The sequence below is a fragment of the Rhinatrema bivittatum genome, chromosome 6 (genome assembly GCF_901001135.1).
Source record: "Rhinatrema bivittatum chromosome 6, aRhiBiv1.1, whole genome shotgun sequence".
Lineage (NCBI taxonomy): Eukaryota > Metazoa > Chordata > Amphibia > Gymnophiona > Rhinatrematidae > Rhinatrema > Rhinatrema bivittatum.
The window spans coordinates 330,222,365-330,244,488 of record NC_042620.1 but is presented as its reverse complement, the minus strand read 5'-3'; the positions used below and the strand labels follow the sequence as shown (position 1 = coordinate 330,244,488).

Genomic DNA, 22,124 nt, shown 5'->3' with positions numbered 1-22,124 from the left:
GTGGGTCTCGGAACCTCATTCGTTGGTCCCTTAAAGGGCATCTCGACTCGCTAAAAACTCCAAAATAAAACTTAAAGAAATGACAAACTCCTAGCAAGTCCGGTTTGATCTCAGCTCTGGAGCAATCGTTCGGCAAAGCGCAGCTTCTCTCTGTGCTTATCGGGAAATCAAAGTCGCTCCAACATATGAAGAACAACAAAAAAAAAAGCTTGCAATGGAAACCATGTGTGCGCTGGCTTTCAGGAGAGGCCGAGCACACAAGAGCGAGACTTACCCGTTTTGCCCACGCTGTTGCCCCCCAGGACCACCAGCTTGACCGTCTTGCTGGGCGCGCAGTCCCCGAGGGGGCACTCGGGGATGGGGAGCAGGAGGAAGTTGCTGGAGTACTGGGACATGGTGTCCTGGGGCGGGAGGCGCATGCCAGGAGCCGGGGCGGCGCCGCTGCCTTTCAAGCCAGAGACCCGCACAGCCCCCCTCCTGCTAAACTCGGAATCCCGGGGCTTCCAGCTGCGTCCTGCCGCCTTCGCGCCGCATCCTGGGTGCGTAATGCACAACGCGCCTCCGACTCTCCCTTCCCGGGGACGCGGCTGCCTCCGGGGCAGAGGCAGAAGGAAAGGTCGAGCTCCGCGTCCAGATCTTCAGCCAATCAGAAGCTCAGAAAGCCAATCCCACTAGACACAGGGTGAGTGGTTTTATTTGTGGCTCAGCAGATTTTTCTGTTCTATCTTTCATCATTTTTAGCTGGGGAAACACCTTCAGACTAATCCTTAACTTAATCCTTTCTGGTGACCCTTCTAGATCTGGAGAAGCTACAGAAAGGGGAGGAAAGAGAACAGGATAAACATGTGCACTATTCTTTCACTAGTTGTGTTTTAATTTCTCTGGCGTAGGGTTCATGTTTAGAAAGTTCACAGAGTTATTTTTTTTTTTTTTTTGGCTGGGCTGGGCCATTTTAGGTCTCGTCTGGCCCCTGCAGAGAATTTTGTGACGCCACATGGTCACCCAGCTTTTCTGTGGCTCCTAGGCTCTGTATCTAAACAATCAGAATAACTTTATCACATATTCTAATACAGGGGTTCTCAACAATTCTGTCTCATGCATGTTCATTGTGGATATCCTGAAAACCAGTCCTGTTTGAAGCTCTTGGGGACCAGAGTTGGTCACAGTTTTTAAAATAAAGAACATAACAGAACCTGTAGAAAAGGGGGAAAAAGCACCCCATGAATATATATAGACTGAACCAAATGAAGTCATAAAGGGAGAATTATTAATAGCAATTTGTGCACAGAGCAAAAAGAAGCCATAGAGATATATACACATATATACTATACATATACACACACACAGTATATTTGTGAGGCTGTCTCAGAATCTCACACTAGCAAGGTGCCATAGTTTGGCTCAGTGCCTGCCTTTAGTGACCAGTGGAACGTGGACAAGCCAGGGGATCTCTATCCTGAACCTGCTGCATACCAAAGAATCCTTGGACTGAAGCCATGGCAAAGCAACTTCATCTGTGCTGCTTCTTGCTTGGAAGATGATCTAATTAATCCAGGGCTACCTAACCTTTTCCTACAGTAGCCCTCTGCCTTCACTGGCATTTTCATGGGACCCACCAAGTATTAATGTTTCACAACCCTTCTTCTAGCCAATAAGGCAGCAATTTCACAAACCTCCACGAGTGCAAGGTACATGAGTACGAAAATACCTGTGTACCTTTAACTAATTTTCAGAGAGAAAGAGGGAGTACTTTTGTATCCACGTACCTTGCACTTGCTAGATATTTGAAAATCAAATATAAGCATGGATCTTCCCTTCCCAGATCTTACCCTGCCTCCATTCCATCCATTTTTTCCCATGGATAAATATAGGTCCCCTGCAACAGGCAGCTTGCAGTCCCTTTGATCTAGCCATGGGTCCACTCCCTGCTGCCTTTCTGCACTCATCTCCTGTAAGATCCTACCGTACCGTACCCACCGTGTCCAGTAATAATAACCCTCTTCTTAACACACTGCCTTTTCTCTCCTCAATCCTTCCCTCAGAAGCAAACTGCCTCCAGACATCCAGATTGCCCTTTTGTTTCTCACATTCTGCTCCAAGCTAAAAACTCATCTCTTCAGCTTTGTATAAATATAACTGCCCCATTTCACAGCTAGTTGTATCTGGTGAATCGCTATTTTAATGATGTACCACTAAAATTAATTCACCCTTGGGTGGGACACCATAAAAATATATACATGTGCGTGGTCTATGCTGGCCTTTGGATTTTCGTCTGTTTATATGGATCACTTACAGACCCCACAGTATCTATTCCATACACCAAAATTCATTATGTATCCTTTGTTCAAACCCATGAGGCTGATGTACTAAAAGGTGCATCATTTAAGTTTAAGCACATGCCATTTTGCTACCAGGACTTCTATGCAAATGAACACACTAGCAAAGGTGTGCAAAGTTTCTCTACAGAAAATTTTGCAAAACCTTTAATTACACTTCTCTGGTGTACCTACATTTTTTGTTTTGAAAAAATCACATTTGCAAAGGGTTTTTTGCATGTAGTTTAGCTACTCGTTCAAAGTTAATGAACTGCTTTGCATAATTTTGCATCGCAATCACTTATCTATGAATTAAAATAAAATTTTGCTAGTGTAAAAACAAAAGCTGTTTGCAAAACCTATCGCTGATTTTTACTCACTAGGAGGGTAAATAGTGCAAGTTATCCCACTGAATGCGAACTATTAATGAGTTCTGCACAGGAAGTAACTTTTGTGAAATGTTGAGCTCTTTAGTACATCAGCCTCTATGATTGTACCAACTTTGATATTTCATTCAGCCCAGCAGTAAAGCGGGAACATACTATTCCATTCAGTGACAAAGCAGATGTCTAGCCAGATACTGGGGAACATGACTGAATGCAGTTTCCTAAAACTGAAGCACTAGTGACAGAATTACAGCTAAGAAGAGACTACAAAGTATCTGCAGCTCACCCTGCAGGGTATCCTCCTGTGGGCTGGTCAGGATGGCTTCTGCCTGTACAGCAGGTTGCAATTCTACTTCTGTCTGTAATGTTTGCTTGGGTGGTGCCCAACCGTGGGTATGAATTTATGGAACTTTTAGACTGTCTATATATAGGTTTTCTATACAGACATAGTTTATTTTTATGTTTTATGGTAAATTATTGTTTCCTTGGTACTTCGCGTAGACCTATTTTTAGTGTTAGGCGATTCATAAATTTTAATAAATGTAAGTAAATATGAATAAATAATATGCTAAATTTGATTTTGTGTGGGTGTTTCGGGGTCAAGCATTTGTTGAGGGAGGGATATGCAATGAGCATTCCCTATAGCTGAGGAACGATAACAGTCCTACTAGAGCTTAAACCACTGGTCGATTCACCTGTTGGTTAGCTGGTATGGCTGCTGTCTGCAGACTAGCAGGTCTGTGGTTTCAGTCCTGGCTGAGATGTTTCTTCCTGCTGAAACTACCAATACTAGTGCTAAATTGTAAGGATGGCTTTTGGAATGTGGTCTCAGGGAACTGGCTAAAAACACTAACTCATCTCACAGAGGCCACATGTCATATGACACATCTGAAGAAAGAACCTATATGGTCCCAAAAGCTCATGTACTACTACATTTGATTAATGCTGGTGCAATATAAAGTATCACATTTCAATTTTCTTCAGCTAGAAATTTTCACATAGGCCAGCAAATGGCTTTCTGATAGTAATGTAAGTATTAATGTAATAGTAAGATTACTTGCAGTTATCTTACCATTTATTCATGTTATTTGACAAATTTTAATGTCGTCTATTTTATATTTCTTTCACATCTAATTTTAATATTTATTGATTTACGTTCTTTTGTTCAATATGTTGATTGTTTAATGTAACGCCGCACGTTATCTGTTCAATACTCTGTTTATTGTTTAATGTAACGCCTTACCGGCGACAGTTTTGTTATCTGGAAACCAACCTCATTTGATATGTATATCGAGAATGTCGGTATATAAAAACCCTAAATAAATAAATAAATAATGTTTGGAACAGAGACAAATTTAAACCGGAAACCTGGAGATCAAAATCTCTGTAATGCTGGGTCAACTGCCTGAGCCATCCAGTCTGAGAAGTGACAGGCTCAGTATCCCTGTGCCTGCCCAGAGCTCTCCAGTCCTAGAGGGGTCAGGCTCTGTATTCATACCCTGTGACAGACTTTATCCCTGGGCCTATCCCCAAACTTTTTATCAAAATGCCCCTGTTTTATCAGAAGGGCCACATAAAGCACTTAAAAACAGTGAGAGGGCAGGAAGAAAGTTTTTACAACCTCTTCCCCCAAGTCTCTGCTTTCTACCTCTCCCCTAATGTCACCTTCTCTTTTCCCCCTCTCCCTGGCCAGCAGCTCCCTGCTCCCAGCTACTTCTCCCTCTTTGTTTCATCTTGAGCTGGCCCTTCCCTCCATCTCCTCTCCCACTAGATTGCAGCTACCCTTCTCCCTTTATCTGTGTAGACGCCTCTCTCCTCCATCTGCCAGCAATGTTCAGGCTTGCACCTACCTCCTCCATCTTGTCAGTGACACTTGGACCCCATGGCTCCCAGCTCCCTCTTGTCAGAGATGCTCAGGCCCATTGACTTTAATCCTTTATGGCTTCCTGCTTTTATCTCCAGCGCAGTCTCCCTTATTTTGGCATCAGTGGTTCTGGCAAACATCTCCTGCCGTTCTCTGTTCCTAATGTACCTTCCCCATCATGCCTCTGCTGTCGCCCAAATTTTCTGGGGGGGAGGTGGAGGGGGGGGAAGGCCAAAGCATGGAAGGCCACAGGACTCCAAAAACTTAAAAAAATGATTATAGCCAACAGCATTTTCAATTTGCCAACTAAAACAGAGCATTGAGAATATCTCATTTAACTTATAGAACAGGGCACTAGACAGGTTATTACAGATATTATTTTAAACAATTTAAAAATGTATAGAAAATGTAACCGTTAAATACTGCAAAGTTTACATATTCCAAATATCAAAACAATGTTTTCCCACTTGTTGTTTGTGGGTTTTTTCATCATAAGGTTTGTAATCTTTCCTTTTGTGCGTCTTTTTAATCCTTTTCCTGGTTTTCTTTCCATTTTACCTTTTCTCCCTCACCTTCCTCCACTTGTTTTTTCTCATCTTACTTCTCATCTTGCTATTTTTGCCCATCTTTTGTCTCACACCCTTCCACCTCCTCTCTGAACCTCTAACTACATCTTCTCTTCTCACCTCAACTTCTCTTGCTCTCAACCTTGTGCTTGCCTCCCCCCTCCTTCCCCATCTCACCCCGTCGCTGACTTGCAGCTGCATTTAAGCCCTCTGGCCTCTGAGTCTCAACCTTCCATCTTTCACATTGCTCTCCTCCTTCATCAGCGAACCAGTGTCCTTCAATCTTCCTCTTTCAGTCCCTTTTGTCGTTTTCCCCTTTTCAGTTCTTCTACTAAGTCCCAATTGTTCCCCCCCCCCCCCCCCGTGTACCCCACAACCCAGCTTTACCCACCCTCCCATAATGTCCCTCTAACTTCAATTTGAATTGAATTTAATTTAAATTTTCTATTCTGCCTCTCAGGGCTGGTCAGCCACTTCAGAAGGAGATTACAGAGTGGTTGATTAGATTAAAAGACAAAAAAGCATTATATGCAAATTAGCATGCAGTGTAAGAATCAGCTAGGGTACTATACAATGTGGTCGAATTACAACAAGATGGTGATAGAGACTATAAGGTTCAGATATTGCTTGAATTATTTGTTGCCAGAGGATGTGGTTAGTGCAGTTAGTGTAGCTGGGTTCAAAAAAGGTTTGGATAAGTTCTTGGAGAAGTCCATTAATGGCTATTAATCAATTTCACTTAGGGAATAGCCACTGCTATTAATTGCATCAGTAGCATGGGATCTTCTTAGTGTTTGGGTAATTGCCAGGTTCTTGTGGCCTGGTTTTGGCCTCTGTTGGAAACAGGATGCTGGGCTTGATGGACCCTTGGTCTGACCCAGCATGGCAATTTCTTATGTTCTTAATTTGCATAAATCAAACTTCTCCATTTTCCAAGAAATTGAATCTATTATTAAACCGCTGAGTATCATGGTTTCCATAAAACTAACTGGTGTCAGCCAAGATTATAAATTAGTTGTCACAACCATGGGTGTCAGCCTGCTGACCAAATATGCATGTTTTTACTTGGTGCCTGAAGTTCAAGTAGTCATTAATTCCTTGCAGTCATGAATCATCCACCCTCTGTGACTCCCCCAGTCTCAATCACTCCTCTTCAGTACTCCCTCCCAGCCTTTGTCACCTTGTCTCTAGCTGCTAGTGTAATAATGTTCGTAATAATATTTTGTATTTCTAGTCTGCTTTTCCAATTTTAGCACAAACTGGTTTACAACATATTTTTCAGATACAGTAAGTCCCTTCCCAAAAGAGCTTACAGTCTAAGAGGGCACCTGAAGTAATGGGAAAGAAAGTAACGTACACAAGGTCAGAGGGAGTGTTAGGGAGAGAAGCAGGATTTGAACCTCAGGTTCCTTGGTTTAGAGTCCATTATGCTAATAACTAGGCCGCTCCTGGCTAGGCCAGCGTGACCCGGAGCATTGCAAGACACCTGAAGGAGCGCGTGCACACATGTTCATCATTCCTCTGGCGGTCCTGCTGTTGCCTATGCCAATTCTCAGATAAAGGTGGTGGCAGGACCACAAGGATCCCCACTATGGATACTGCCAGCCACTGCTGACTCCTAGTTTTTGGTCGCCACTGGCAACCATATTGTTGGAGCTCTGGCGAGCCAGATAATTATTTCTCAGCAGGTTGTGCGGGTTCTGATCTAAGGTAAATCTAATGCTGTAAAGGTTTTGGTGTGGACCCTGAGCCATTTTAGTAGCCCTTCTATGGACCACTTCCAGCTCGTCTGTCTTGAAAACTGTGCTCGGCGAGGAGCTGGACCCGAGCCCTTATGGCCAGGCCTTCCCTTCTGTGGCACATCTGGAAGGGCTGGGCGGGGCAGCACGGCTTTCCCTCACTGTCCTCATCCCCGGCCGGACCCTGCCTGCGCGGCTCCCGTCCCCGGCCGGAACCCTTTCTCTGCCGCACTCGCCGCCCGGCCCTTTCCTCCGCGGCGGCACCTGTCCCCCGGTCGGACGGCTTTGGCGGTGGTACCACCTGCGGCTGTCAGTGGCTTGCGCTCCGGTTCCATCATGGCGGCGGCGGCGGGGGCCGGATGGAGGTGCTGATGACAGTCCGAAAGTTCGCCTCCGTCTGTACGATGGTGAGTGCCGAGGGCAGGTTTCGGAGTCCCGGCTCTTCTCTCGCGGCCGCCCTCGAGTCCCGGTTCCCTGGCGTCCGGAGGCGTGGGCAGGGAGTCGTCCTGCTCCTCCAGGGCTGCGGGGCTGGAGATTCCGGGAGCGGATTCGCTAGAGCTGAACCTGTAGCAAAATGCGATTGTAGGGGGTGGTTATACGTGGCTGGGCCCGGGGAAGGAAGGAGGGTTGTACGGGGCTGGGCCCGGGGAATGGAGGGGGTCCTTGCTAATGCTCTCGCCAGCAGGAAGCCAGAGGGCAGGTCTTTTGTTGCTGACTTAGCATTACAGCTGCGCTCCTTTCTAGAAGTTAACTTTTTTTTTCCATCCCTTACTTTCATTTGATTATATGCATTGTTGCGTTTCTTATTGTGCAGCATTGATGATCATCTGCGTTGAACACGCGTGTTTCAGTAACAGTGCTGAGAGTGTATATTAATGCTATCCCGTGCTGTGCTCGATGCAAGAATTGTTTTCATTTTGTGTTATTTGCATGCAATAGTGTGGTAGTACTTTCCCCCCATAGTATACATAATTGCAAATGAAACTAGCAGTTTTATGACTTGAGCATGTTTATAGATAAATTCTGATAAAATAGACACAGATATCCAAATATGAATGTCCTGAGCCAACTGCATTAGAATAAGTTTAAAATTTCAGTTAGGAAACGCTGAAAAGTTTTTATGTAGATAAAAGCAGCAAGCACAAGAATGCCTGTAACAGCAGACACTGCCTTTTGTCATTAATGCACAAGCTCTGTACTTCCACATGATGTTCTGGGAGATTAGTACATATTTCGGAATCTGTTCCGGGTAGCAAAAGAACAGCTATTACAAGAGGTTCAAGGCAAGTACACGGTGATCTCCAGAACAAGGGTGGGAAAACACTGGTGTGGGGTTATAGAGCTCCAGCTTGGTCACTAGCAGTTTCATAGTTAACATAGTTTAGGGATATGAGCAAAACGAAACGTTCGTCCTGAAAGGTTTTGTTAAAATTAAATTTGTTCTGTTTGGGGGTTTTTTTGTGTCATTACTGTGCATTGCTGTAATATATCAAATGTTGAAATACTATCACTGCTTTAGTTCTCTGTAATAAAGAATGTGTTGTGGAGGCAACAGTGTCAGAAATGGCTTTCTGACATATAGCCATGTTTTTTTGTCCTTTTTTTAATCTGTGAATACTTTTTGGATTATGATATTTCTGATGACAGTGAAGGACACACAACTCTTAATATCAAATTAAACGTAGACTATGATGGCACATAAAGGCCACAAGTCCAGTCTTCCCTTTCTGCTGCAATACCACAGACCCTACTTGATCTTTGACTTTCCCCTTGCTTCCTCTCCACTAAGGATCCTGTGTGCTCAGGGATGAACAAATATTTAGAAAATTCAGCTGCTAGCCCAAAATGTTTAGAAACCCAGGAATGTTTTTTTTCCTTTTCACGTTTCTTTGTTTTGCTTACTTTGTGCTTTTTTTTATTTTGCTCTTTATTTTATTTTTAGGTTATTTTATTTTTATTTCCTTTCCAGGTGCTATCTCCAGTGTTCCTCTCTCTTTTTTTACTTCAGGTGCACTCTGCCCCTTCTCTTCCATCCCACCTGGCACTCTCCTCTGTTCCCTCCAGCATACTTCGTATAGGGCCTAGTAGCAGGAAGCAGTCTCAGGCCTCCACTGGTGTTAGGTTCTCGACCTGGGCCCCTGGCAGCAGCTTCTTGTGCCAAACCTGACATTGGTAGCAGTGGGTCCCCAGCAACAGCAGTGATGACTCCTCTGAGCAGGTCAGGCCATTGACATAGGCAGCATCTCTTCTGCCCTGCCCCAGCTTCCGCAGCAGATGCCACATGCCAGTTTTTTTTGTTTTCTATTCTGTGTGTGCTTGCCTTATGACTTTCTTGAATTCCAGTATCATTTTTAGCCCCATCAACGCGTTTCTGCCACCCGTTCAGTTACTCCTGAGTCTAGTTACCTCTTTCTCCTTATTCTACAAATTTACTTCCACCTGTATAAACTTGCTCAAGGTAGTTGAATGTGTCTGTCATCTCTCTGCTGATACTTATAGCTTTCCCCACTACTTTGTCACATCTGCAGCTTTGACATAATGAGATATAATCATCCCCAGTTCCTTTTGACTGAAGATGGAGCTCACCCTCATAATATACTGCTTCCTGGGTATCTGCTCCCTAAATGCATGACTTCACTTTTATGTTAAATTGCATTTGTAACAAATAGTCCTGTGTTGTGGATTTTTGCATCACACTACCCCTCCCCCCCCCCCATGAAGACACACAGGATGATCCAATAAATGTGCGTGGAAAACAGGTGCTTAGTGTTGAGTCCCGCTTTCCTAACGCGCGCGCCCAGCCACCTCTCCTAGGTGCGTGATCGAATATTTAAAGGAGGGGTTGCAGTAGAAAGGAGGCACTAGGGACAAATGTGCGTCCCAGGTACCTCTTCAGCATCAGGCACACAGGAGAGGTGGCTGTCACTCGGGTTGGGAAAATGCACTCTCAATCTACAAGTGTCCGTTTTCTCCCGCTACCTGCATTGACACGCACAAGATACTCGGCCTGTGTGTGTATTGAATGTCCAGAATGTTTTTTTTTCCAAATACTTGTTTTTTTAAAAATAAATCACTGATTTATTTGGTTCTTCCTACTTAGTTATTGCTATGATACTATTAGGAGGAATCAAAGAAAGCAGAATCTTTTTTTTATTGCGTCTTTGAGTGTGGTATACCTTAATGCTTGCCCTGGGCTGACGTTAAATCAGCTGCATTGCAAGGGCGCATTGGCCGTGGGGAAGATATTTTGGATCGCGGGTATTAGTTAATAGCCTCATCTACATGAATTTCCATGTAATGAGCGCTATTAGCTACGCAGTGATTTGGACGCGCTAATCCCCGTATTGGATAGGTGGTTATGGATGCGCGTGCCACTCACGTGTTAAGCCGTCTGCAGAGGCTGGCACAGGGTACTGGATCGGCCTGACAGAGTAGAAAGGATGTAAATGTTGCTTAAAAAGTTAACCCTTTAGACTACTTCTATTTAAGCAGTTAACTGTTTAAATGGAAAAATTCATTAAAAGCTGTTTGCAGCTGTAGGGGTGGGGTCCCAACATGCCCAGGAGCTCTCAGGGCTGGCCAGTAGTGGCTCAGCATGCCCTAACATGGAGAGCTGCAAAGCATGCTGGGAGAGTGGAACTCAGAAGTTAGCCACAGGCCAGCTTGAGCTTGGCTTCTGTCCCTACACAGCAACCCAGGAAAATTGTAAACAGTTAAGACTAAACCAGGAGTGGCCAACTCTAGGCCGCAAGAACCACAAACAGGCCTGGTTTTCAGATATCCATAATGAATATATATCTGTTATACAGTCAGTAAGGTGGTCCTTCCGTTGACGGTGAAAGGTCCTCTTGATGAATGCCTTTTCTGAATGTAACGGCAGTGTTAGTAGAATCTTTGGGAGACCGAGATCGACAAGTGTCTTGCTCTCAGTCAAGCCTACACATTTTCCCTCTTCCTTTTTCATCTGGATATTGAACATATTTGTCTTGACTTCTCCCGAGTGATCCGTGCAGTAAAAGGGAGGTTGTGGAGACTCCTAGCCCAACAGCTTGCAGTGTAGAAGAAGCAGCGAAAGGGCAGAAGAGGTATGGGGGAGAGGGAAAGGAGCAGGTTAGAGGGGTTTGTTGTGCCGAGGGTGAAATTGGGCAGCAGTACGGCCTCTTTCAATGAGGATGGCGTAAATAATGCAATCCAGGTTATTAGCTTTATAATCCAAATGCCTTTTTCTCCCATTGGCACTTCCCCTTCTCCAGGACAACCAAGGGCTGACTAAGGAAGGTGCCTGTAAGGCTGAATTGTTCCTTGTAAGGGGGAAGAGCTCTCACCTGCACTGACACAGTCTCCTTCTTCCCCATACAAATATAGTGCTTGCTTGAGCACCCCTAATATGAGGAAACTCCTTCGCTGTGTCTGAGTTCAGTGCCCCAGTTGTTTTGAAAAGTTAGCTCCGGTGCCTCTCCCATTCTGTCCATGTGTCTTGCTGTACGACCTTTGATAAGATTAAAGCCCTAACCTTGGCCTCTTGAGTAGGTGGCAGGAGCCCAGCCGTATATGATTCTTCTTCTCAATACCTTTTTTAATAAAGTATCACCTTGACACTTCTGATTGTGATGTGGTTGACGCAGCCTCACAAATGAACTTGCTAGGCCCGCGGTGGGCGGACCCGGTCAGGCTGGGGCTGGGTCGAACTTCACCTGTACCAACTCCATTTCCCCATGGCTTGAGCCTTTGGGTTCAAGGGCCAGCAGGACTTAGCTCCCATAAGGAGCAGACGGACAAAGTCAGGAAGTAGGGCAAGGTCAGGACAGGCAGAGAGCAGGCAGGGTCAAGGTCCAGGCAATGACCAGGGCACAAAAGATCAGGACAAGAATGGGCAAGAAAAGACAGGAGCAAGCAGGGATGACCCAAAGCCAGGACAAGACGAGGCAAGGCAGGCTAGAACGAGGTACGAGAGGGCAGGATCTGCTAGCAACGCACACTGCACAGCAAGGCAGGGGGGGACCTGTTGTGGAGGAAGAGCTGGCGTTTAAATAGCCTGGTCCTGGTGCCATCATCCCTTAGCACTGCGAAGAGTTTCCCACCGCGGAACCTATTAAAGGGAGTTCTGTTGTGTGTTTGTGCCTAAGGCGGACCTAGTAGACGGCCGTGTGCCGGAGCTGGGATTGGCGGCGGCGGTGTATGGGGATGAGTGCGGGGCAGCTGTTGCATGGCTGCTGCAGTCGACCGAGCATTTCCTAAAGCAGTGCAATCCTTGTGGGCCTCCAGGGTTACCATTTCTGTACTTCCTTTACCCATGTGCTCCTTTAGCTTAGTCTCTGGCCTCCTCGCACCACAGAGCATCGTTAATGAGTCACTTCTAATCGGAGCTGTGTTAGCAGCTGAAGAAACTGCTCAGTCAGTAAATCATTGTCAAACCGGAGTCTGCTGGTCTGAGAATGTAACATCCTGCATGGAGCTGTAATGAGTTTGTGTCAAGTACAATATCGTCTGGCACAGGTGAGGACGGACCACGCTCTCACCTTCAATCAGAGGAGCATTTTCAGAGGTTTCCATCACGCAGACCTCCAAAGGCAACAATTTATCCCAAAAGATTCTGATCCTTTAGATCAGGGGATGGGCAGTTCTGGTCCTCAAGGGCCACAGACCCAGTCGGGTTTTCAGGATATCCCTAATGAATATGCATGGGAGAGATTTGCATGCACTCTGCCTCGCTTGTATTCTTTAGGGATATCCTGAAAACCCCGGCTGGTTGGAGGCCCTCAAGGACCGGAATCGCCTTTAATATTTGCAGGAAGGCTTTACCAGTTTCCTTCACGGTGGCACGGCGGCAGCAGCAGCCGCGCTGGGTGAACATTGGCAGCAGCTGGATTTGTCCCGCCTTTCCTTAAACAGGGCTGCTGGTGGGTGTATTTCCGTTCTTTTACTTGAAGTGATCTTCTGTCTAAAAGAGGACAGCGGTGAACCGTGGGAGGCCCGAGTGATGGATTTCAGAAACCGATTTCAATGTTTGTTCAAGCAGCTCACGGCATTGCAAAGTCTGTTTTGGACTAAAATGGCAGCAGCGGACCCAAGAAATCAAATTGTAGAATATCATTAGGCTTTGATTATTTTTTCATGGAAATATTTCAGAAAAGTAAAGTTTGCATGCAATTGGGAGAGGTTTGAAGGTTGTTTTTTTTTTAATTTTTTTTTTGGGATGAACCAGTAGTTCAAGTGGTTTGACACAGCTTCAACAACTCTTCCAGCACGGCCGTTATTGGGATTTCAGGAGAGCCGCAGGAGCAGTTTAAAGAATTACAAGTACGGCAGCTTTATTACTGTTTGCTGTGTAAAGCTCTGAAATACAACCCAGCACATGGCAGCCCCAGTTCTTAGCCTTCTCCGGGCTCTGGTGTGCTCTGCCCTGTGGGGGTCACTGGGAAGGTGGCAGAGGTTGGCAGCGCATGCCCTGTTGGAGCTTGGTTGTATCGGGAGCCTTTCTGGGAGCTGCTGCTTTGAAGGATAAACGAATCTTCATCCCGCCAGACGTGAAACCTTTGGTTGGTGGGAAGGGGGCTTGGTAAGATTTCCTCTTTCACAGCTTAAAATGTGAGCGGTTCTGGGGTAGCACGATCCAGTGGTCTAGGCAGCTTATATGTACATAATAATAACATAAAGCTAATACAAATTATAAAATTCCAGACAGGGTAAAATATAATACTAAAGCTATCAAACTATTACAATAAATACGAAACCGTTTTCAGTCTGTAAACATTTTTTTCCCCCAATACCAGGATTTGTTTTGTCCTTGTTTTTAATTTTTACAGCCTTGATGTCGTCTTGAAAATGTTAAAGTTTCTGCCCCCCCCCTCCCTTGGGATCTTGTGCAGCTGCTGTCTTGCTGCCAGTGACAGATATTTTTATTTTTATTTTTTTAATTTTTCAGAATTGATCAAACCAACTTTTGCAGCTTTGCCAAATTCATTGAAACATTTGAGCTCAGTGTGAAAAAGAACAGTGAAAATGATCTTGAAACAGCTGCTGATGTCCCATGGGGGAAATGGACCATACATTAGGAAGGTGGTCTCTTACTAGTGTGAAAAATCTTTTGCAGTAAACAGGATTGAACTTGGCCCCATTCTCAGTGTTGTCTGCATGTGTAATGGATAAGGTATGCCGAGGCGCAGCCTCTCAACAAGATCCCCACTGGGCCATGGTGCTCTCTTTCTCCCTCAGTAGTCTTACACTGCAGCAGGGATGTTGTGGGCACGTGGGCCCAGAGTCTCAATAGGACCTGCTGTCTCTTCTTTTCAACCTCGGCTCTGCCCGGGCCAAAGAAATGAGGCTGCTGAGTGGGCCCGGGCCCTGCTGCTGAAGAAGACAGCAGATTGGCTGCATTGAGCCTGGCTGCCTGGCCCCAGAGAGGGCTGCCACGTCGGACCAGAGCCGTGAGGCTGAAAAGGGAAGGCTACTGCCTGGGTCTGGGGTGCACGGCTGAAGAAAGAAACATTGCTGCATTGGGCCTGGACCACAAAGCCAAAGAGAGAAGGTGGCAAAGTCTCTCTCTCTCTCTCACCCCCCCCCCCCCCAAAGACAAGAGACTGCAGTAACCGGCTAAATACACATTCAGGAGGCCAGAGAGAGTGTGAGCAGTAGCATATGTGAGAGGTTTATAGGCAGTAGTGTGTCCAAGAGGTTTGTGTGTGAAATAGCATGGGTGAATGACGCTGCATGGGTCCAAAGAGGTAGCTTCTGCTGCCGGCACATCTCAGGGAGAGAGAGAGAGTGAGAGAGCTTGTGTGTATCTGTGTGTGTGTGTGAGCACGTCTGTGTGTGCATGTATGTGACTACGTGTGTGCGTGTATGGATGTGAAAGCTTGTGTTACAGGCTCTCGTAGGCATGCACATACAAACGTGTCTGAGGGAGAGAGAGCCTGTATGTGAGAGAGAGGGAGTGTATGTGAGAGCATAGACATGTATTTGAGAGAAGGGGGCGTGTGTGAGAGAATGAATGTATTGGGGGAAAGGGTGTCTGTGTGAGAGAGAATATAAAGTTTGTGCGGCCCCCCCCCCCCTCAATCCCTGACAATCTCAGGGTGATTGGAAATCAAAAGCTCCCAGATATGGAGAGGAGTTTTTAAAATCCTTATTTTAATTATTGGGTGGTGTTTGATGTTTCTGCTGTTTTGAAACATTTTATTGTTTTGGGAAATTTTATAAAAAGTTGTTTGTTTTTTTTATTATTGGCTGTTTGACAGTTTTGACATTTATTCATGATGTTAATTATTGGATGTTTGTCGGCTGTTTTAATATTTATTTTTTTATTAGTATGATGTTAATGTTATGAATGTTACAAGTCTTGATTTTCTTGCTGGATATTTTGTGAGTAATGATGATGATGATGCTGGTTTTCTCTTGTTGCTCTGCATAATACAGTTGGGCTTGTGGTTTCCAGTTCAGTTTCTATTTATACTTTATGGCCTTTCTAGTTTGTTTTGATGAGGGTCTGCCCTGTGTAACTTGAATTCTTGCTGTGAAAATGATGGGACTTCTCATCCCTGTTATTAGGGCGTTGGGGTCATCCCTTCTTCATTTGTACTTTAACAAAAGTTTGCTCTTTCTTCATTTTACCTGCATGTAGAAAGCAGTTTTGAATGTTATTGCTGAAAATATTTTTGTCATACACGTTTTATTTTTCACAATGTCACATACCCCTGCGGGTATGTGACATTGTGAAATATGCTTCGGGGTGCCTCCAGGGTCAAGGAAACTTGAAAGTGTGCCCTGATATAAAAAAAATGGTTGAGAAGCTCGGTGCTAAGGCATCACAGAGGATCATGGCAGATTGATACTTTCTAAATAGGCAGAGCACATCCGGTAAATCCATGTCTGAGACTGCGATAGCCCGATAGGCATATTGGTTGTGAGATATCTATGAAACTGAACTTTAATTACGTGTTAACATACTTTCAGTAAAAAAAAAAAAATGGCCGTCAGCTTGGAAAGAGATGGGATGAGATGCAGGACGGGCATGGGCGTGGTGCCGAAGGCTTTTGCTCTATAATGCATAGAATAACGCATTAAAACAAAATCTAGGTTTCCAAATTTATATTTGGGACAATAATTGCACTTCAAGCCATTTTGCAGTTTTTGATGTTGAGGTCTCTTAGAGAACAACTTGATTGCAACGATGTGTTAAATGACTTGACTCATGGACTCAGCCAGATCTGCGCTAGACAGCCGAAGTTCAAATCCTGCCATGTTTCAGTTAGACCGGTTCAGTTTCTTAGGTGACCCTAATGCTGCTTTGAATCTCGTCTGGCACATTAATTAACTTGGTGTTTTCCATAAGTGCTGAAAGTCAGAGACACGTTTTCCTAAATAATCGTACGTAGCACTGAGAGATACTCACAATCCCTTCTCTCCCCCTCATGTCTCACGCACCCTTTCACCTTCGCTCTCTCAACCCCCCCCCCCCCCCCCCCACCTCCACTACTGTCACTTCCGGTTCCTTTCCCCTTCTTTCCATCTTACTCAGCTTCTCATCTCCCTTCTTCTCCTCTAACTCACGGTCCCTCCCCGTCCTCTCCTCCCTCTCCCACCCTTGCTCGGGTCTTTCCCGTAATGCTGGAAACCCCCGCTGGCACGTCTGCGTTGGCGCCGCTGCGCAGATCTTCTGCCAGCCCTGCAACATTTGCTGCGCCGCCCCTCCCGCCGCGTGTGGACCCCCAAAAAAAAGTCATCCTTGCTCTGGGCTGGTCTGGCTGCTTGCGGGGAAAGTTTGATGGGCTGGTAAAATACTCCACGTCAGAATTTTGGGACCCCTGGGGTGTCACCAATCTCTGTCATTTTTTTTGCTGCTGTAAACTACCCCTCTAGAAATTAAAATCCCTCAACATCCATTCGTTTATTTTCTAGGCTGTTTGAATTTGGACAGGGCTTATTTTTGTCTAAGCATGTTTTGTTACGTTTTATTCTTCTTGGACGGGCCTCATGTCGGCCTCCTGAAATCAGCTGGTCACGTGTGTGGTTTCTGAACCCTTCCCGTCTGTTCGTGGCCTTCAGTCTGGAGCTTCCCCAGATCCGTTCCCTGCTGAGGTTGTAAATGCAGTGCTAAACGCAGGTGCTGAGGGATGGGTTTCCCTGCCCTCTGGTGCAACCAACGTAACTGGGTTTTGGCATGCTTGAAAAATGTTAGGTCTCTCCAGTGCTGGAGACCAGGGGGCATTCAGGGGTCCTTAAAAAGACCCTGCAAAATATTCTTTAAAGCGTCAGGACACTATTGAGGCAAGTTTAATTTCAGAACGTTTCACTGGGATGTCTTTTTAGTGCTGGGGAATTGTAGGCCCTCGCCTGACTCTTCCAGTACAGAAATGAAAAATTGCAGAGGAGAAGCAAATTATGGGGAACCCTGCAAGATTATCCTGGAACGAAGCTTGCAAGGACTGATGCGTACGTTTGTGGTTTTTGCTGTCCTGTGGTTCATGTTCAACATTGCCTAGAAAGTAACGTACTGTTTTAGAGTCGGGAAGAACCAGGCCATATAAATGAGATTTAGTATTGTATTCACCGAAGGCAGCTACGGCAGTGAATCATCAACAATGACAGCTGTGGTATAAATTCTGCTATGTTACTGGGTGTCACGACCTCCGCAAATGAAGACTGAAACCAGTTCACGTCGCAGCTTGAGAAAGCCGAGCAGGCACGGGGCAGCCCGAGTGACCGCGGATGTGGCATAATAAATGCATGAACTTCACGTCCGTGACAGTTTTATGATGAATTGTTTCCATAAACCCTGATTTCGTTGCTGCCCCAGGACGGCTGCAACTTTTTTCCATTTTCTCAGGATTAGTTTACATTCATCAGCACTTTCAGAAATGTCTCTGCCGTCTCAAAGGTGCCACGACCTTCGATTAATGGGGAACAAATAGCTGCAAATGTCATTTCTAAATCATGCGTCCTGTCCTCCTCGTCATGTGCAGAAAACACTTAGCCGAGGCTGGGGATAAGTGATCAGCCTCGGCCAGAAAGAAATGTCTGGAAAAGGGGAACTGCTTTAGATAATGCTGTGTCTTGCATTTCCAACAGGAAACCTCTGGCTCACCAGGCACGGATTCAGAAGTTGAGATGATGATGAGTTTCACTGTATGCACTCTGCATCACTTGCCTTCCAGAAGGACAAGGTTCTAGTTGTCAGGAACTTTGGAAGTTCACTCAAACATCTCATCTGTCAACTCCCGAGCTCTCTTTGCTGTACTAGTAGTAGATGACTCGGTACTTAGGATTGTTTTTGTGAAAACAAGCAAATGTACTGGAGAAAAGAAGCTTTGCCCAAGCAGTAAGGAGCGGTGTATAAACCGGGGAGAGTGAGAATACAAGGCCAAGACTCACGGAAGGTGGCAGGTAGGACTGCTCGAGGCCAGTGTGAAGCTGGGCGTGCCTGTTGCAGAAACATTTAGAAAGAAAGGGTTATTCACCAGTCATACCATATAAGAACATAAGATTTTTTCATACTGGGTCAGACCAAGGGTCCATCAAGCCCATTAACCTGTTTCCAACAATGGCCAATCCAAGTCACAAGTATCTGGCGAGACCTTGCTATAGCGCAGTGATAAGTAGTGGCTAATTCCCCAAGTCTACTTGGTTGGTAACAATTTATGGACTTCTCCAGGAACTTGTCCAAACGTTTTCTAAACCCAGCTACACTACATGCCTTAATCACATCCTCTGGCAATGAATTCCAGAGCTTAATTGTGCATTGAGTGAAAGAATTTCTCCAGTTTTGTTTTAAATGTGCTGCCTAATAACTTTAGGGAGTGTCCCCTAATCTCTGTATTTGTTTTGAAAGAGTAAATAACTGATTTACACTTATCTGATCTGTTCCACTCATGATTTTATGGACCTCTATATATACATAAACAGGCTCATTTTAAAATGAGTGTGCATGGGCCCATACATGTACATATTAGCATGGGAGTGGAGATATGCTGGAATTTTAAATCATGTGTGCACAGTTAAAATTGTAAGTATTCTCCTAAATTTACTTGAGCAAACCTTACTTGCATATCTTTCATAGGACTTTGCTGCTCTTACGTGCGTATGTAAGCGGATTTTAAAACATGCTCGAGCGAGGCGCGGTCACAGTTTTTCCAGTTGGTTCACCAGTTTGCCCAGTCAGTGTCGAGGTCTTTCCAGACCCCCTCTGGTTCTTCATCCTGCCCGCCCCCCCAGATGACCTGGACCCCTCACCCTGTCGGGAAAGCCCTAAAACGCGAGATCCTCAGACTTGCTCCTCGTCAGGAGCAGCAGTAAAGTTATGCAGTTAACAAACTGCTGCCCCCAGTTTTAAAATACGGAGGTACGTGCGTAAGTTGGCCCCGCCCCCTTTTTTTGTGGCGCATGCACATATAGATATGTGCATAAATTCTGGCTTTTGAAATCTGTGCTGCTCATGAGCAGCCCACATACGTGCATATGTGTGAGCAATGCTTTCAAAATCACCCTCAAAAGTGTTTTCTTGTTGATGCCTTTGGATGCAATGCTAACATTAGGGGAGGCCAAATCTAGTCTAGTGCTTGAGTGTTTTATGAGTTCTCGTCTTAAGTTATTGCATGACATTTTGGCATCAGCAATGCCATAAAAACTGCTGTTCCTCTTCAAACTTTCTCTTTTTAGCACAGGCGATTCTCCTTCCTTGCTTTCAGTTTAGTTGCAACCAAGCTCTCTTACTGAAATTATGGTGCTATGTGTAATCTGGGGATTTCCCCCTCACATTTACTTCCTTTGTTTTAGGAGTTTAGGAAACTACTTATGGTTATAAGACAAGGAAATGGTCTTTGGGTCATCACCATGTTCATAAAGAGGAGCTCATCATAAAGGTAAACCTCTGGGATTCCAAGATGGCCGCAAGCTAAAGGAAGCAGTTCCATGGATTCCTTCCTGCTGCCATAAAAACTAGGTGTTCTTACCTTTCTTCGTTTGTCCTTTCTTCTATGGGCAAGAGAGTGTACCTGGAAATGTCGGCTACCTCAACACCGACAGGCGCGATGGACCAACATCTTCTCTGGAGCAGGGTCCCTCAGTGCACCGTAGAGCAGTTGGGCAATGGTTCGTTGGCCGCAGTCCCCGACTCGGAACTATCTTTTACTCCAAAGCAGCGCCGTGGACCCCCCTTAGCTGGGAGTCTCTGTGGCCTGTATTGATGGAGATGGAGGTGCTCTGTCGCGAGCTGATGACCTTGCAGCACCAGCTGGGTCAGCACTGTGGGAGACGCCCGAGTTGAGGAGCATAATTCTGGGGAACCTTCTCGATGTGCAGAGTCAGCGGGGTCGCCTGTTGATTTTTTTTTCTTTCCTATGCTTACCATGGAGGGAGCTTCTAAAACAAAGGTGGTTCTTTATCGCTAATTAAACCTCAGGATATTACCTTAGACTTAATTTGGGAAGCCATTATGAAACTCTCTCTTCAAATGGCACAGTTCACATAGCACTGTCAGGAATTATCTACTGTAGTTCAAGATTCTCGATCTCGTGTAGCTAGAATTTTACCAAGAATGGAACAATTGGAAACTAAAGTAACCACGCTACAAAATTCGGAGGGAGATATTTCATCTGGTCATTTGTATTTGCAAAATAAAGTGGAAAATGTGATTCGTTGTTGAAACATCAAGATAATACATTTTCCTAAGAAAAAATCGGTAACCCCTTTGGAGATACTGCGCAGGTATTTTCTGGAAAATTTGAAAGTCTCAGAAAATTTGATTTCCCCCCTCCCAGTTTCAAAGACTTATTATTTGTTAATAAATTATAAGATTTCACAAGAAAAAGTGGAGTCTACAACTCCACTAGAATTATCGCACTTAGCTTCACTTTGTGAAAAATCTTCAGAAGGAACTGAGTCCTCCACTTTAATAGTAACATTCGCTATTCAGTCATTTTGAAATTGTTTTATTTTGTAATAGGAATGTTTTATTTTGTAATAGGAATGTTTTATTTTTAGGATTGAATGTTCAGATGTTTGCTGATGTAGCTAAAGCAACTCTAAGAGAGAGTTTTCTGTTGATGCGTCCGACTGTCACTAGTTTTTGTCATTATTTTCCCTGCAAGTGTGTAGACAAATTTAAATATTTAAAAATGTAAATATGTATTTTTGAGCTCTCCCAGTTGTCTTTATTTCTTAATGCTAGATTCTCCCAGGGACCTGCTGCTTCCTGTCACAGGTTAGAGGTTTCCATGATAATGGCGTTTAACATTTTTTGAGAGTACCTTCCTTAACATTTGGAGTCTGTTTTTGGTTTTTTTTTGTATTATTTCCTCTCTGTATTTTCTAGCTTGGAATTCCCCCTAATTGTGGGCTGACAGAGTATGAGGGATCTTCTTTTGATTGCTTGCAACATTATTTCCTATTATAATGTGGATCTCTATATGCCATTTCTGTACTAGTTTATTTTGCTTGGATTTTTGTTGAAAATTCTATAAATAAAAAAAAAATAAAAAAAAAAGAGCTCATCAAAGAATATACAGGAATAATGAAGTGCTTCAGATCAATTGACACAACCAATCATCCAAACACCACAAATTAAAAAAAACCCCAAAAACGTACTACAAAACAATCCTGCAAAGTTTATTAACCCATGTGGGTTGGGTATCTCATCAGCTAATTCTGAACACACAATAATATACCAAATTTATCTCAGCCTAGAGAAACCATCTCCTTGGAGGCCTCCCCACACATACCGGTGTGTGAAATGTGTGTTGTCATCACTCTTTTTGTTAGAGCAAAAAGAATATTTTGGTAAGAGTTGTGAGCACGATAGTTTGCGTGCACTTGACTGGCTGTTTTATATTTAAAGTGGCTAGTAAACCCTCTAAGTTTCTCCGCTTGCATGCTAGAAGCTTCTCTAACCTATTGTAAAGCTGCCTCTTGTTTATACTATAAAAACTGTGACTTTTTTACCATTACAAATTACAAGAATTCAAAACCTATCCCTCTGCAGTAGGGGAAGGATCCTCTCTGGAGACAAGCACAGGATAGTTTATCCTGGTTTCACATCCAATTTAGACCACGTGGCTTGCAAAAAAGGCAACAACGAATTACTCAGCAACCCAAATTAATTTCTTGGTCATCTTTGCTGATGACTGATAGTAAAGTGCAGGAATACATACAATGGCTAACTATGCCTGTCCCATGCTAAAATAGAAATGTACGTTTGTGTTTTCCAGGTCTTATGTATAATGCATATAAGAATATACCTCGCCTGTGCAATTTAACATGCT

The 22,124-nt window shown here is 44.5% G+C and overlaps 2 protein-coding genes across 3 annotated transcripts in view; one reads left to right on the top strand and one right to left on the bottom strand.

The window, feature by feature from the left end:
- Positions 1-615, bottom strand: part of LOC115094536 (ras-like protein family member 11A-like) — a 42,577-nt gene extending 41,962 nt beyond the window's left edge. The window contains exon 1 of the mRNA XM_029607686.1: positions 275-615. Within this exon, the coding sequence (XP_029463546.1) occupies positions 275-419 (145 nt within the window). The 5' untranslated portion in view covers positions 420-615. The remainder of the gene's footprint in view (positions 1-274) is intronic.
- Positions 616-7,037: 6,422 nt separating this feature from the next.
- Positions 7,038-22,124, top strand: part of LOC115094534 (ubiquitin carboxyl-terminal hydrolase 12-like) — an 86,700-nt gene continuing 71,613 nt past the window's right edge. The window contains exon 1 of one of the 2 annotated variants that reach the window (XM_029607685.1): positions 7,038-7,277. In XM_029607685.1, the coding sequence (XP_029463545.1) occupies positions 7,230-7,277 (48 nt within the window). In that variant the 5' untranslated portion in view covers positions 7,038-7,229. The remainder of the gene's footprint in view (positions 7,278-22,124) is intronic. The other variant, XM_029607684.1, reaches the window with a different exon arrangement.